Source organism: Sceloporus occidentalis, unplaced genomic scaffold, assembly GCF_023333645.1.
Source record: "Sceloporus occidentalis isolate IW3139 unplaced genomic scaffold, rSceOcc1.0.p SCAF_1, whole genome shotgun sequence".
Classification (NCBI taxonomy): Eukaryota; Metazoa; Chordata; class Lepidosauria; order Squamata; family Phrynosomatidae; genus Sceloporus; species Sceloporus occidentalis.
In genome coordinates, this window is record NW_028316981.1 from 139989446 (window position 1) to 140005963 (window position 16518).

The window sequence follows — 16518 nt, forward strand, 5'->3', positions numbered from 1 at the left end:
ACATCTTTCCCCCATTTCCTCTCATCACCAGAGTGGTACCCAAGCTACAAAAGGACAGATCAGATGTGATCCTGATCACCCCATGGTGGCCAAGACATCTGTGGCTTGCCCCGCTTCTTCACCTCTCCCAGAACCGCTTCCGGCCTCTGCCTCTCCACCCCCACCTCCTCATCCTCCACAACGGTCAGGTTTGCCACCCCAACGTGGACACTCTCTGTCTGGTGGCATGGAGGATCCTGCCCTGCCCAGGCTCTCGGTATCGGTCTGGGAAATCATTCTGGCTTCCTGAAAGCCTTCCACTCAGTGCTCCTACGCCTTCAGGTGGGAGAAATTTTTGCCCTTTCTGTCCTCAACGGGACTTACCTTTTCGGAGGTCGCTGTCTCTGTTGTTTTGGACTTCCTCCATTACCTCTCAGCATCTGGACTCTCCATTTTGTCCTTGAAATGCTACCTTGCGGCCATCTGTGCGCACTTTCAATTTTCCAGCCACCCATCCTTCTTCACTGACCCACTTGTGAAGAAATTTTTCAAAGACCTTGCCAACCTAAGACTGCCGGCAGTGATCCCTATCCCGACTTGGGACCTCCAGCTCGTCTTAGCAGCACTCACTACCTCACCCTTTGAATCTCTGGCTTCCTGTGACCACAGGCCCCTCACCTGGAAGACAGCCTTTTTTGATAGCCATTACCTTGGCACGCTGTGCCAGTGAACTCTGTGCCCTCCGTACGGATTCCCCATACCTAAAAATTTTTAAGGACAAAGTCGTCCTCCGTCCAGACCTTTCCTTTTCACCAAAAGTTGTATCCGCTTTTTGTCTCAGCCAGGATATCATCCTGCCCACGCTAGCAACAAACCCGACCACCGACACCGAGCGCTGACTGTACTCCCTCGATGTCAGATGGGCGCTAGCATTCAACCTCTACAGGACTGCATTCTCTTGTCGTTCCCCCAGACTTTTTGTCTGCTATTCCAACCCCAAAATGGGGCTTCCAGTCACACCTCAACATTTCTCCAAATGGGTGACTTCCACATCCTTCTCTCTTACGAGATTTTTGGGAAGACTCCACCTGCTCGAATTCAAGCCCAGGGTGGTGGCTTTCATCTTCAGCCTTCTTCTCCGGAATTCCCTTGGAGGACATTTGCAAGGCTGCGGTGTGGTCACAACCTCTGACTTTTATCAAGCACTACAGACTTGATACCAGACACCAATGTGAAGCAGCCTTTGTCAGAGCTGTTCTCCTTTCTGGAATGCACTAAGGTTATTTGGCACCTGTTAAACATGACACTCACACTGTTTCTGGTTTAATAATTCTTTATTGCCAGGACACTCCCTCCTCCACAATGGGAGAAGCTTGCCAGTCTAACCTATTTGTGTGCATCGCAAAGACCACAAAGAAGAAGGACAGGTTGTTTACCTGTAACTGTAGTTCTTCAAGTGGTCATCTGCGAATCCACACAAATCCAGCCCATCCTCCCCTCTGTCGTGTCCTTCTCTCTTCCTTGTCTTATGGCGGACCTTTTTTGGAACTGAGAAAGGGCATGAAGACCTCCTGCCTATATAGAGGGTGGGCGGAGCTACCACCAAAAAGTCTTCCCTAGCGATTCCAGTAGGATCCGGAAAAGCTGCACAGGCGCAGAATAACCCATTTGTATGGATTCGCAGATGACCACTCGAAGAACTACAGTTACAGGTAAGCAACCTGTCTTTATGCTGAATTCACTGGGTAGTTTTTTGGATGCAGTTTGCTTGTCTCTCAGTATTATTAATTCAACTTTTTAAATAATGCCATGGAGAGCTTGAATTATATTGATTTATACAGTTTTGGTATCCCAAATTTGCAGTGAACAGTCAAAATGGTATTGTGTAGGTAGACAGAGGCAACATGAGCCCAAGGGCAATATTGACTGCCACATACAACTGTTATAGCAGAGCGCCATGGTTAAGCTCAGTGATATACCTTGGGATTTGTAGCATATCCCAGTCTTTGCTTTTTCAGAGAAATTAGGTTGCATTTATGTTAAACTGATACTAAGGGGCTATAAAGATCGGCGGCATGTAGCCGCCCCTTTTCTCCCCGTGTTGGGGCTGCAGCAACTGCACACTGTGGCCTCCGGAGGACACAAAAAGAAGCCGTGAAAAGCAGCAGCTTTTCTGCATCCTGGAAGGGGTGTCATAGGTGCGCCAACACACCATGGTGTCGCTCCCTCCATGTTGCGCCATTTGGGCGCTGCGTCACAGTGGCGTCATCATGGTGCATGCCGGCTTAGTGGGCACATGCCAAAATGGTGCCATGGGGGTGGTGTCACGGTGTCGAGTGTGCAGATGCTACATTGTGACTCCGCTTACAGGCCAGCACTTTTTGCCGGTCTATACAGGGCCTAAATTAATTTAAATGCACAGTAAAAAGTATTGTAGACAAGTCCTTAAGGCCCTTTGCTTGTTCAGCGATGATGTAGAGGGCTCAGAGTCAGATTCCTTTCTTGATTAACATGTATGGTTATGCTCATCTCCTATCTGCAGTACATGCCCTATTGTTTTAAGAAATTGCTGCCACGGATTCATATGAAAACTTCTTTTGGTCCTTTTTATTTTTTGGCCACCTGAGTGGTCACTTAAGGCAAAGCTTACTATGTTGCATTATTGATTTGGGAATCTTGAATAATGTGTTTCCATTACTTTTTAATACAAGGACTCTGCCTAAACCAGGATGCTTGGCAGAGATCCATTAGCAATCAGTTTTCTGTGGAGAAGCAGCAAGAGCTTTAGAAACAAGTGCTTTAAGAATGTAAAACATACAGCGCTGCAATGGGTCTTTGGAAGGAAGGTGGGCTAAAGTAGATTTTCCTTAATGGTGAGACAGATGTGAAGATTAACACATGAATTCAAAGGTTTTCCCCCCCTTTAGTAGCCCCAGAGGGAGGCAAAGGGAAACCCTCTCTATACAAATCTTGCCAAGTTACAGGTTTTGTGATAAGTTCTTCTTAGGGTCGCCATAAGTCAGAAACAAGTTGAAGGCACACAGTCATCACAACAAAGTTTCTCTGTATGTGTAGAAATAAGAATTGTTCAGCAACTTACCTTGTTCTCTATTACAAGTTAAATTGTTTGTTTGTTTATTTGTAAGATTAATAAAGCACCAGATCCAGTCTGATCTTGAAAGCTAAGCGCGTGCGTGCACACACACACACACACACACACACACACACACACACAGAAGCACCTCTACTGAGTTATTAGAAGAAACTTAATTTGACATTTCCCAATACAGTACCTGTTAGTTTCCTACAACATGTAGAAGTAGGCTATAGTGCAAACATAGCCATTTTATTATTATTTATTTAGAACAATTTTATGCCACACTTTCCTGAACTTTTGATGTTTCAGACTTTTCAAATGTTGTTCACCTACAGCTAGAGACATTATGAGAATGCATTCAGTTGATACAAAAGGTTAGCCCCACTTTCAGTAAATATGTCTAATTTTATTCATTTATTAAACATACTTTATGTTGCTTTTAAGAGCAAAGGTTGTCAAGGCATCTTATATAATACATTGGTAACATTAATAACAAAACACCAACAATAATAAGACAACCAGTCCAGACAGAATGAAAATCTACAGTTCCAACAAAAAACCAAGAGTAGCCCAATAAAACACAATAAAAAAGACCAAAGAAAACAGATATCTCTCTAGAGTATAATAAATATACTGCTATAGATTTAGTACATAAAATGAGTTTGGTTCTTGGCTTTATATACTCACAGCAATAATTACAGTAGAAATATTTTGTTATTATTTGTGGTGCAAATACAGGCCATGTTAGAGACTTGGTTAAATTCAAAGCTAGAAATGGCCTACGAGAAGAAAATCAGGCTTTTAGAAAACCTAATGCAAAAATGAAATAAAAGAATAAATAAAAAATTTTAAAATGACAATATTTCGCTGATAAAATTGCTTGAATCAACTTCTCAATTTGATGCTATTTAGTGGATACAAGCCCCCCAAAAGTAATGTTGCCCCCTGCTTCTCCAGTGATAATGCATACTTTCCAATGTGTACAGCCCAAGGGCCTCTGGTGCGAACTCCCCGAGTCCATATTGAATAAGTAACAGCCAGTTTCCAATTTTCAGTTTTTGGTCAAATTACTATAGTGTGTGGTACTCTCCCAGCTTGAGGGGGTTCAAGATGATACAGATCTATATTCATTTCAGTGGATCTAATAACAGGCCTTGTTGTGGTATGGAAACAACATTAGTCATATTGGTGACCTGTGTAGGGGAACCGTACAGGGGAATCATGTCTCTGTTGGTTCTGCTAGATGGCTTTTGATACCATTGACCATGGTATCCTTCTGGGCTGCCTCTGTGTAATGGGAAGCATTGTTTCACAGTGGCTCTATTCTTACCTGGAAGAACAGAGGGGTTAATTTTCAACTCCTCAGTTCTTTGGCATTTGGACTATGGAGTCCTTTAAGGTTCTGTTCTGCCCCTTTGCTGGTTAACATATGCAGGAAACCACTGGGAGAGGTTTTCTGGAATTCTAGCCTCTAGCACTGATGTCACCTTTCCATCTAAATCTGAGGAAGTTATTTCAGTTCTCAACCAGTGTTTGCTGTCAGGAATGTACTAGATAAAGGCGATCAAATGGAAATTTAAGATATAGGTGCTCCAAGCAAGTCGAAAGGTAACAAGTTGAAAGCAAGTTAAAAGCACACAACTCCCTTGTTACAGCTCCATTGGCTACAATTCTGTTTCCAGCACAATTCAGAGTTCTACATATGATCTAGGTCCGTGATGGTGAACCTATGGTGTCCCGGAGGGTGGAAGCCCCGCCTCTGGCACGCAGCCCCATCCTGGGGGGGGGGGGAGCAGAAACAGTGCCTCTGGCACGCAAATCTGAAAAGGTTCACCATCACTGATCTAGGTATTATTCTAAAACGCAGTTGCATATATCTTGTACTGACAGAAATAAATCTTTTTGTGCAGTTGACAAAGTAGGCTTGGGCGCTAATGTGGTGTAGTGGTTTGAGTGTAAGACTAGACTGTCTCCATTCATGTTCTCCTTATGTTGGCAGGTTAATTTTTTTTAATTTAAATTAACATAGGGTGTTGGGAACTGATTGAGTATAAGCAGTGAGCTTTTAGTAATGTGTATTATTTACCATTTTAATTGATATGTTTAAGTTGATTTTAATTCTATAGCTAATTTGCTTAATGACATTTTAACTATATTTTTATATGTTTTAACTATATATATATGTGTGTGTGTGTCTTAATTTTTGTAAACTGCTTTGTGTCTCAGTTATGAACGTAAGGTGGGACATAAATGAAAAACAACAGTTGCATCAAAAAGAAAGCAGTTATGAGAGTTCTTGCTTAGGAGAGGAATTGGCAGCCAAAATATTTCATGTTAGTAGCCTCTATGGGATATGTGGTCTGCTAATAACTTCAAATATTCTATCAGTGAGATTGCCTTCATTATCAGCCTAGAACAAAATTGCAATTGAGCAAATAATAGCTGATATTTATAGACACAGACACAAGTCTTCAGCTTAGTTGTTATATACAATTGTAATAGAAATTGCTGACCATAAGCCTTTTTTTTCTTTTCTAGATGAAGACTGTTAGTGTTGCCTTAGTATTGTGCCTAAATGTTGGTGTGGACCCTCCCGATGTGGTGAAGACAACACCATGTGCCCGTCTTGAATGCTGGATAGGTGAGCCACTTTGAATATTAGTATTTATTTAGGCATTTCACCTGAACAGTTTTGAGACTTTGGATATAGATAACAGTATTCTAAGTAGAAATTTTGTATTAAAATGCAGATTAAAGCAGTTTGAAGTATTAAAATGTCACACCTCCCACTTTTTGATGCAGCCTTAATTTTAAGCCTCTGAAATGTAGTCCTTGTATATATGAGCGTAGTGTGTTTCTGAAAGAGATTAGGCCCTCAGAGTCAGGCGAATTCTACAATTGTGAAATTTTCTTCCTTGTAAAGTGGATGGAAAGAACGCTTCTCTTTTTGTTCCTTTCTTGTGTGTGTGTGTGTGTGAGAGGGAGAGAGAGAGAATGTGCCTTCAAGTTGCCTGTTGACTTATGGTGACCCTATAAATTTCATAGGGTTTTCTTAGACAAGGAATACTCAGAGGTGGTTTTGCCAGTTCTTTCTTCTGAAATACAGCCTACAGCACCTGATATTTGTTGGTGGGCTCCTAAGATTAGCTTCCAAGATTAGATGGAATCTGTTGCCTTCATGTTACATAGGACTAACATAGTGTAAACTCCACAGAGCAACTTTCTAATCAACCCAACCATATGATCAGAGAGGAGCATGAGCCTTCTGCCTTGGACCCAGCCACATTAATCAACACCCTCTTAATTGATCTTGTGGGTTACAGGAAGGGTGGTCTTATACTCATGTCAACCCAATGCATTTTGTGGGACACTCTGAAAATTCTTACTTCACACTTCCCCAACCTGCTGCCCTCTATATATATATTGACTATAACTCCTGTCATCCTCTATTCTCATCCAAGACTAGAGTGATGGCAGCCGTAGTTCAGCAGCCTGGAGGGAGCATGAGCTTGGAAATATTATTTTATTTTATTTCTGCTGAAAATTGTATATTATTCCTTGTGCATCATAGTGCACACATTATGCATTTTCTTGGCTTTAGCTGGTGTAAATACAGGGTGGCGTTTGCCATGATTTAATCTGTATAAACCTAACTATTTTGAGTTGAAACAGTCTGCTGAAAAAGAGGACAGATCTTGGGATTTTTCTTCTTCTTTTTTACTGTATGACAAATACATTCCCTGTAATTTTTGTTGGTGATTCTTTTCTGCTCTGAAGCAATATAGACTTCGGGTGATTTTGTTTGGCAATGATTTACTGTTCAACAAATAATCCTACTAGAAGTCTTTACTTTACTTTTGTTTAAAATACTGGTAGCCTCACAAAAGAGATATTTAGGCCCCAGTAAATATTGCATTTACCTTTTAGTTGTGTTGGGATCATGTGCTTCTTGAAGCCAGAGGCTATGCTGAGTAGGATCTCCCATGTTAAACAGACTTTTGCTGAGGAGCCAGGCTAAACTGGCCAAACATTGGGCAGCAGCAGTTGTGGAGTATATGTGGGATGGTGGTGACACTGGCAGAAGATTTCTCAGAGACAACAGCAGTGGCACCATACACAAAACTTGTTACTCTATACAGAAGGGGGCACAGTAAACTTTTTTTGAATGCATTTTACCATAAAAACACTATGACGAGATAGTCCAAAATGAAACAGGAGATAGTGCCAGGAGATGAGACTCCCAGGTTAGATGGCACTCAGTAAGCTACTGGAGTAGATTAGAGGACAGGTGTGAGTAGCTGTGTGACCAATGAAACAAATGGAATCAAGCTGAAAAGACATTCAGCTATTGACATGCTCAGAAGTGAAAGCAAAGTCTGAAGCTGCACAACACATATTATAGGGACAAAGAATGTGAGAAGCATGAATCAGGGTATGCTAGACATTGTAAACAAGAATTGGAGCATATAAACATTGCAATAATTGGAGTGAGCTAGCTAAAATGGACAGGAATGGGACATACTGAGTCTGATAATTATATAGTGTTCTACTCAGGAAATCAAAATCTAAGAAAAAATGGGGTGGCATTAAAAGTGAGGAGAGAGGTAGCAAAAGCAGTCAAAAGATATAATGCAGTCTTTGACTGACTAAGATCAATAAGACTTTGGGAAAACTCATAAATTTAATGATAATCCAAGTTTCTGCTCCCAACTATGGAGGCAGACGAAGAAGAAATTGAAAGATTCTGTGCTGGAGTCCAGGAGGAAATTGATCACAATCAAAACAGGACTTGTTAATCATAGGTGATTTGAATGCAAAAGTAGGAAACAGAACAGAAGCAAAGTTTGTAGGAAAAATTGGCCTAGAATCAAGAAATGAAGCTGGAGAGTGACAGACTGAATTTTGCAAGGCCAACAGTTTCTTCATCAGAAACATTCCTCAAGCAGCCATAGAGAGAACTGTATACATGGCCAATACGCAAAAGATTCAACCATTCACAGCTTAAATATCTATCTGTGTGTGTATGTGTGTGTGTATTCCAAAAAGCAAACCTTGATTTTGCCATTTATATAAGGGACACCATTTTACTATGCCATTGTATTTAATGGGACTTGAGCATCCACAGATCTTGGTATCCTGGAGGCAAACCCCAACAGATACTAAAAGCTCACTCAGCAAATAGATTACATAGGCCTGGTACAGACAGGCACGAAGCAGCGTGGTAGCACCAATTCTAGGGTTCTGGACTGCGCAGCAACCGCACAGTCTGGAAACCTAGAATATGCCGCTGCCATCATCATGGCAGCTTTCCGTCCACACGGGGGCCACCATGATGACATATGTGATGAGCAGCATCCTCACATCGTGCAGAGGAAGCGGCGTTGCAGCCCTTATGATGCCGCAAAGAAGCACTGCATGGCCGCGCCAACGATCCAGAGGAGAAATGGGCTGCCCCTTTCTCCTCTGTAGGGTTGGGGTGCCGGACAGCATGAAGCCACAAGGGCACCCCCTTTTCTGGGCCAAAGGGAAGCGGCATTTTGCTGCTTCTCTTTGGTCTGGAAAAATGCCTGATTAGGGCCACAGGGCTGCAGGTGCAGTTACTGTGGCCCCAATCCAGCACTTCCAGGGGCAACATAAAGCCGCCCCTTACTGGGCTGTCTGTACAGCCCCATAATTACATAATCAGAAGCAGAAGATGGAGAAACTCCATTCTCTCTGCAAAACCAAGACCTGGAGCAGATTTTGGCACAGACTATGACCTGCTAATATCAATAATTATAGTAAAACTAAAGAACACTAAACTAACCACCGTGCCAAAATAAACCTGAAGAACATTTTTAGGAAATTTCAAGATAATGTTTAAAAAAAATGATTTGCAGTATTAAACTCAATTGACCAGGAGACAGAAGAACTCTTGACTGAAGTCAAGGATGTTCCCAGGGAGAAATGCAAAAAGACACCATTTGCAGCCAAAAGGAAATAGGATCCTCAGTGGAAGACAGTTAAAACTGTAGTGCTAGGGATCATATTGCAAACATTCTTTAGATATTGGAATAGACAAAAGAATTTCAGAAGAAAATCAGCATGTCTTTTACATATTATAGCAAAGCCATTGTTTGCATTGCTCACGCGAAACTATGGATCTCTCTTAAAGAAATGGATGACCACATTCAGTTCTCCTGATATGTAACTAGTACTCAGGTCAAAAGGCTACCATGAAGACAGAATACGGAGAAATGCAACGGTTTTCCATTGAGAAGGGGGTCATGCAGGGCTGCATTTTATCACCCTATCTGTTTAACTTGTATGCTGCAAATATAATACGAAATAGGATTAGACTTGGAGAAGGAGGCAAGAAAAGGAGGAAGAGATATCAACAACTTAAGATATGCAGATGACATCATACTACTAGCAAAAAATAGCAAAGACTTAGAATGATAACTGAAGAAAAATCTGAATGAAAGTGCAAAAGCATGTTGACAGTTGAACATCAAGAAAACAGAAATAATGACCATAAACTATTTACATAACTTTGAAGTAGACAAGGAAGACATTGAAATTGTTAAAGATTTTTCATACCTTGGTTCAGCCAATCAGAATGGAGACTGCTGTCAAGAAATCTGAAGAAGACTAGGAGTTGGAAGGACAGCTATGAAGGACCTAGATCAGATCCTGAAGTGTAAAGATATATCATTGAATACTGAAATTAGCATTGCCTTGCCATTCTGTTTCCCAGTTTTTCAATGTATTTTCCATATTTCTATGTATGGTTGTAAAAGCTAGACAGTGAAGAAAGCTGATAGGAAGAATATCAACTCATTTGAAATTTGGTGTTGGAGAAGAGTTCTGTGGATATTGTGGACTGCCAAAACGATGAATAAATGTGTCCTAGAGCAAATCAAGCTTGAACTCTCCCAAGAAACCAAGATTACTAAACTGAGGATGTTTTATGTTGGACATACCAAGAAAAGATAACATTTGGTAAGGTAGAAGGCAGTAGGTAAGGAGGAAGACCGTATTTCAGATGGATAGATTCAATGGAGGAAGCCACGGCCCTGTGTCTGCAACACCTGAGTGGGGCTGTTGATGATGAAGTGACTTGGAGATTTCTCATTCATAGAGTGGCTGTAAGTCAAAGTCAGCTTGACGACAGTTAACAACAAGAAATGTTGCACCAAGGTGTGCTGCACTCAGATACAATGATTTGAAGTTAATCTCATAAATGTACAGAAATGTAAAAAAACAAAAAGCAGTTCCTTACCACTACTTCTTTCTAGTTCTAGTGTCACAAATTATTGGGGGGGGGGGGGGGAAGCAATAATAATATTTATCAATTGAACTTTTGGAAGAGGAAAGGAGCACAACTTTCTAAGCCCTATTATTATTTGTTTAATCACTGTTCAGTGTTAATACATTTCCAGCCTTTTACCAGGCATTTCCCAGTGTTTATTGATGTCATTCATAAAATTGTTTAGAGCGCTCCTGTGTGGCTTTGTGACCATAAGGAGAGAAAATATTGTAACAACATCTAGCAGTGCACTGCAGCCACAGAAGTGGATCTGTATCCACGAAAGCTGATGTAAATATACAAACCAGTTAGTCTTAAAGGTGATGCCACATTTCTTCCCCCCCTTCCACTTTTTTATGTTGCAAGAGACTAACATGGCTACTGCTTTGAAAAGATTGCTCTAATCTTGTAGAATATTGTAATAAATGGAAATAATATATTTTAAATGAACATAAGGACAGAAGCATTCTTACTGTCTTAATTGTTTCTCTTGGTAGTTTATAAATTTTGCTTGATTTTCCTATCCCATAAAGGCACTGCGATACCAGGTTTAATGCAGTTGCTGAGAAAACAGAAGGTTTTAAAAACTGAAAGTTGGCACTTAGTGCAGAGCTTTTAACAAAAGCTTACAGGTTTATTCATGCTTATTCAGTTGTATGTTTGTTCCACTGTGGATTTCTCCTTGCTGTTAAAAGCCTTAGAGTCCAAATTCCACGAACAAATGTTTTATCTGTATTCAGGGTGTTTCAGTCTTAATTTTAAGTTTGTGGAAATCAGTGCACTGAACGTAAGTTATAGCTATGATATGCCCTTTCTTTCCCCTTCACTTAATACATTGGGGTTCCCATTAAACAGGGGAAAACACTCAGCTTTCATCATAATTTTGTATTGGGCTCTTACCCATCTCCCACTTGCTTGTTCAGTGTGCTGTTTAAATTGCAGAAGTCCAGCTGGATGATGTTTGTTTCTCTGCAGGTTTTTTCTCTATTGTTTAGAAGGGCTAGAAGATGTTTTGACCTAGCCTGCTGCTTGCTGGCAAAGGCAGGAGGGAGCTAGAGAGAGAGAGAGAGAGAGAGAGAGAGAGAGAGAGAGAGATTTGCTATAGTCTCTCCTTTCTCTCCCTGGAAAATGTAAGTGTTACAAAATGCAGTGCTTTATATCTCCTCTCCTGTATGTGCAGTACAACAAACTGGTGAGTGAGGAGATGCAGTACTGCCTCACCCCATACAGTGTTGTGTTCTAGGATCCCTGGCACATGAAACAGGTTGGAGGTGGAAGGAAGGTAGTGTTTTGCATTTCTCCAATAAGGCTAGATTTCAGTTGGGTATTTCTCCCCACCTTGTACAAAATGTATGTAACATTTATATATGAGAGCACCACATGATTTCTCCCTTTTGGTATGTAGCATTTGTTAACAAATATGGTAGCATTTTAACACCCCTAAAGAACCAGTTCTAACTGCTAGGGTGGGAGAGTAGAGGAGGGGCTCTTCAGTGTTGGAGACCTCCCTTTCTGCTTTTGGCTCATCATCTCAACAGGTAGAGTTCCACTGTCTGTAGCTTCCTGACTGTGGCATTGGAAAGCTGCTCACTATTTCTGTTCTGGCAGTAGGTGAGAGCACATGTCAGGGAAGATTGGGAGAGATCTTGCACTTGCCAGGTCTAAACATCACAATATGGTCTCAGTGAAGTTAAAAAGGGCTAATTCTTGTAGCTGGTGCATTTACAGTGCGCCCGTGCCATATGCGGGCGCACCATACGCAGCCTTGAGCATACGCGCTCAAGCCGTGGGGCGCGCGCGGGGCGGAAGGGGCAGCGTGTCCCACTCAATTGAATGGGCGTGTGCGCCCGTTGTGCCCAGCGTGTGCCCGTGACGCTGCACACGAGCCCCATTGTTTCCAATGGGGCTCGAGCATAGGCGGAATTCGCCTTACGCGGAAGGATCCGGAACGGATCCCCCGCGTAAGGCGAGGAAGGACTGTATAACTTTCCCTGTCATGGTCCAATGCTCAAACCATTACACCATGCTGGCTGGCTTAGGGTGTGTCAATTCCTTCACCCATGGCATGTCTCTTCCCTCACACACACACACACACACACACAAAATTTGATTGCTTTGCAAATGATGTTTTTGCGTTCTGTTCTTTTTGCTCGCTCTTAAATCTGTTCCTCCTCTCTCAGAGATTAAAACTGGAATGAACCCTTATGTCTTGAAGGAGAGTGAAGGATAGGTGTACATATCTTCAGTAATTTGCCCTGAATGAGCTGCAAAACACTATTGAATTCATCTTCCAGAAAGCTATAGTTGTTAGGTGTGCTGTTTTCTTTCTACTGTTCACATAATATTGCTTCTCCCCTTTTAGAGAAATGACACCTGTCTTTTATTTTGGTTTTGCTTTATGGCCAGGCATTAAATGTCACAAAAAGAGTGTAGAAAATGTCATTAAGAAAGATGAATGCCCGCTAGCATTTTAAGAAAAAAAATCTGTTTAACAGTAGTATAAATGAGTTGTATACTGAGCAGAAACAATGTAATTCAACTGAAGACTCTTTATACACTGCCTAATGGAAGTTGTGCATCAAAGTAAGGAAAGGAATGTAAGGATTTGTTAAAAGTTTTTAGAAATGTGCTATTATAAAGTAGTACAGTGGAACCTCGCCTTACGCGGGGGATCCGTTCCAGACCCCTCCTCATAAGGGGAATTCCGCCTATGCTTGAGCCCCATTCAAGTGAATGGAGCTCGTGTGAGTGGTGGTGCGGCGGTGCACATGCGTGCGCCATGGGCACGCGCCTCAATCATCTGAATGGGATGCACCACCCCGTGCGCTCCCGTGCGGCTTTACCGTGCACACTTAACTAGTTGGCCTTTCCCCCTTGACATGTTCTTGGGTTTTGTATTATTTTTATCCTGTGTGCTGTTACCCAAACAAAGATGGGGGTCTGGGAGGGTTCCCACAAAGTATCTTAGCATTACTTTTAATGTTGGGGAAATTAGCTTTGCAAGAGGCTGGGTAAGCTTTAGAATCACTTGTGTATACCAGCAATAACTGAGGGGAACTCCAGGTTTGGGTGAATTAAGGTGGCTTATTTAGAGAAATGCTGTATGCAATCATACACACACGATAGCAGTTCAGACATACACAACATTAAGAGTTGACCGAAATGGAAATATATAGCTTGATACCAGAATTTCAGGGTTTTTAAAGGAGGGTTATATTTATCTGTCCAAAGAGTGGACCATGGAAAGTAGGAGTGGCTCAGACTGAGTCTGAGGGTGACACAGAAGATATATAGAGCACAGCCTGGGGCAACTGTGTAGTGTAGTGTGTGTGTGCGCAGAGACTAGGTTTTTGAAACCAATAATTATACTTGAATATTAGCCTCTGGGAATGTGCTATCCTGCAAGGCAACGAAGAATTGATTCCCTTTCCCAGGAATAAACACTGGAATTCTGGTCTGGCTGGTGGCTCTAACTTTAGGGTGACAAAAACAGGGATTGGATCAGGCAGGGGGTAGGCAGGGAGAACTGACATGCTACTTCAGTTCAATGTGATCTCCTTTAACTCTTGGTGCAAGAAGAAATGCATATGCAGATGATGTTTTTATTGTCCTGAATTGTATTTTTAAATGATGATATTTTATTGCAATCTAGATGTTATTGTCATGTTATGCTTGTAATCCATTGGGAGAGGCAGGAAATAGAAATAAAATTTTATTATTATTATATTATTATATGATTTGGGGGGAAGGAAGGAGTGATTAGTACAGCCATTTAGCTTTGATTGTATTATTACTTGGATCATCCACGTACCTTGTGACTTCACTTCTTTTCTCCTGGGAACCTTAATTAGTGTTCCTCAAAGTCATTGTGACTTCTCAAGAACATGATATTTACTACCTGCCCAGATGTGAAATATGAAAATATGGGGACCTCAAATAGAGTGGGGGATATGCAGGTGTCCTAATAACGCTGACTTGGGAACATTCTCTCCTTAAAGTCCGAATGGACAAAATGAGGTCCTCCAATTTTAGTTGGGCTGACCTGGTCAACACAGCCAGTGCTGAAGGATCCCTTTTCGTAGACTCGGCTGCTTTCTCAGAAAGCTTATGCTACTGGCTGCTTTCTTTCAGTTAAGGCCAAAACAGACCTTCAGCATTCCCTGAAGATGCCAGCCACAGATGCTGGCGAAACGTCAGGAAGAAAATTTTCTAGAACATGGCCACATAGCCCGAAAAACTCACAAAAACCCACCAAAACAGACCGACAGTAAGTGCTGGCTTGGGGGCAGTGTGGGGATGTGGTTTTTAGAAGACGCACACCCTGATCCCACCCCCAAGCTGTCATCATGCTGCACGCTCAACCAGATGGTGGGCAGCGTTGTAGCGCTCTGGCGGCGCGGTGTTCAGATGCTGCACACCACAGGAGTGGAGAACAACCGCCACTGTGGTGGAAAGGTCGGCTTCTTTCCGTCCCAAAAGGAGTGGCATTTTTGCTGCTTTTTGGGCTGGAAAAATGCCAGATTCGGGCAGCAAAGTGTTGATTTACCAAGGTTTCATTGGGCTAGTCGATTTAGTTGGGACTGACAATTGGATTTAGGTCTATGCTTGTTTGTTTATTTATTACGCCTTTCTCACAACACCAGATACAAGATGGTGTACAACTCCATTAAAAACACAATTCCATTAAAAACTCTTAATACAAAAGTTAAACCAACCAAACTAACTTTTTGTTTTAAATTGCAAGTTAAAAGGCAGTAATAAATAAAATAAATAAAATTTTTATTTGTATTCCGCTTTTCTGCTGCAGGACAATCAAAGCGGCTTTCATGTTAAAACAGCATCAATGTACAGTACATGATACATATGCAATACAATATCTAACCCCCTTTAATAAAGAATTAAACAATACAATTGATCTATTAAAATAGCATTAAAGACTTCCGGGTTGGTAATGGCGCCCGTTGAAAGGTTTTCCGAGTGAACTCCTCGGAGACCTTTCGGAGATTGCAGGTTGGGTCTGCTATAGGGAGACCTAAAGCAGTCCGGAACACCCCCCAGTTATAGGGGGTTCAGAGGGGGCCCGACGGAGATCCAGATACACACCTTCTCCCCTAGATCGGAGGTTTTATGAACCAGAAGAGAAGAGGAGGAGGGTGAGGATCGGAGGGCAATCCACGCCTGCAATAAACCCCGCTCTGCGGACAGGAGCAGCCACCAACTTTTAATATTCTAAGAAGACTTAAGGAATAATTTGAAGAACCCTGATTATCTTGTTATTTCTGCCTCGATATTCTCCGGTGAGTACTCAAATAAAATCAAGACTTTTGGAATATATCCTCGCTTCCTGCTATAAGATGAAAGAAATGGCTAGCTTTGGACATAACTTGCTTTAAAAGAAAGTGATTTCTCTACCAGGAGATCAGGATTGAAAGAAGAAGAAAATAAACGACAATTTTGGAGTAATTTGATTGTTGAAAGAATAAGTTGGAAAGTTATAAGCCACTTGTCCCACTTGGAACCTTTGGACTAAAGGACGCTGCCAGTAGCGATTTCTCGTGGGTTAAATTTATATGAATAGACTTTGAGAATAAAGCCATCAAGAGTCTAAACCACTTGGAAATTGAGATTTTCAAGGAGGATGGGAGAGACAGAAGGAAAAATATATATATAAAACAATAATAACGAAGAGTCTCAAACTGACCTTGAAGGCTGCACAAAGCGAGATAGGATCTTTGTCTTCAGGAAAACATTTTGAACAAGTTCCACCTGGTGAGAGGGGGAGTGGAAAGTCCGGAGGAAGGCTCTGTGGACGGATCTAAGAGGACGAGAGGAGGGGGCGACGAGGACGGAAGGAGGGGGCGACGAGGACGGGAGGAGGGGGCGACGAGGACGGGAGGAGGGGGCGACGAGGACGGGAGGAGGGGGCGACGGATGGATGAGGACAGGATCCGAGGACTAAAAGAAGATAGAAAACAAGATTTAAAGTGATAGAGTCTGAGCTACCCCTGGAAAAATAAAAAATTGGTACAGCCCATTACTCGCAAAGCACCTTGGGGGTTGTAGTCTGTCTCTTTGAAATTTATAAGCACTTCCTCATGTGCGGTGATAGCTCCACGCTGTGAATTGGTGGAAGTGACGACCCCTAGACGGCTTG

The 16518-nt window shown here is 42.0% G+C and overlaps 1 protein-coding gene across 3 annotated transcripts in view; it reads left to right on the forward strand.

Moving 5' to 3' along the window:
* RPTOR (regulatory associated protein of MTOR complex 1) overlaps positions 1–16518 on the forward strand; it is a 539367-nt gene that overhangs the window by 38185 nt on the left and 484664 nt on the right. For all 3 annotated transcript variants that reach the window (XM_089539327.1, XM_089539336.1, XM_089539347.1), the window contains exon 2: positions 5615–5717. In XM_089539327.1, the coding sequence (XP_089395453.1) occupies positions 5615–5717 (103 nt within the window). The remainder of the gene's footprint in view (positions 1–5614; positions 5718–16518) is intronic.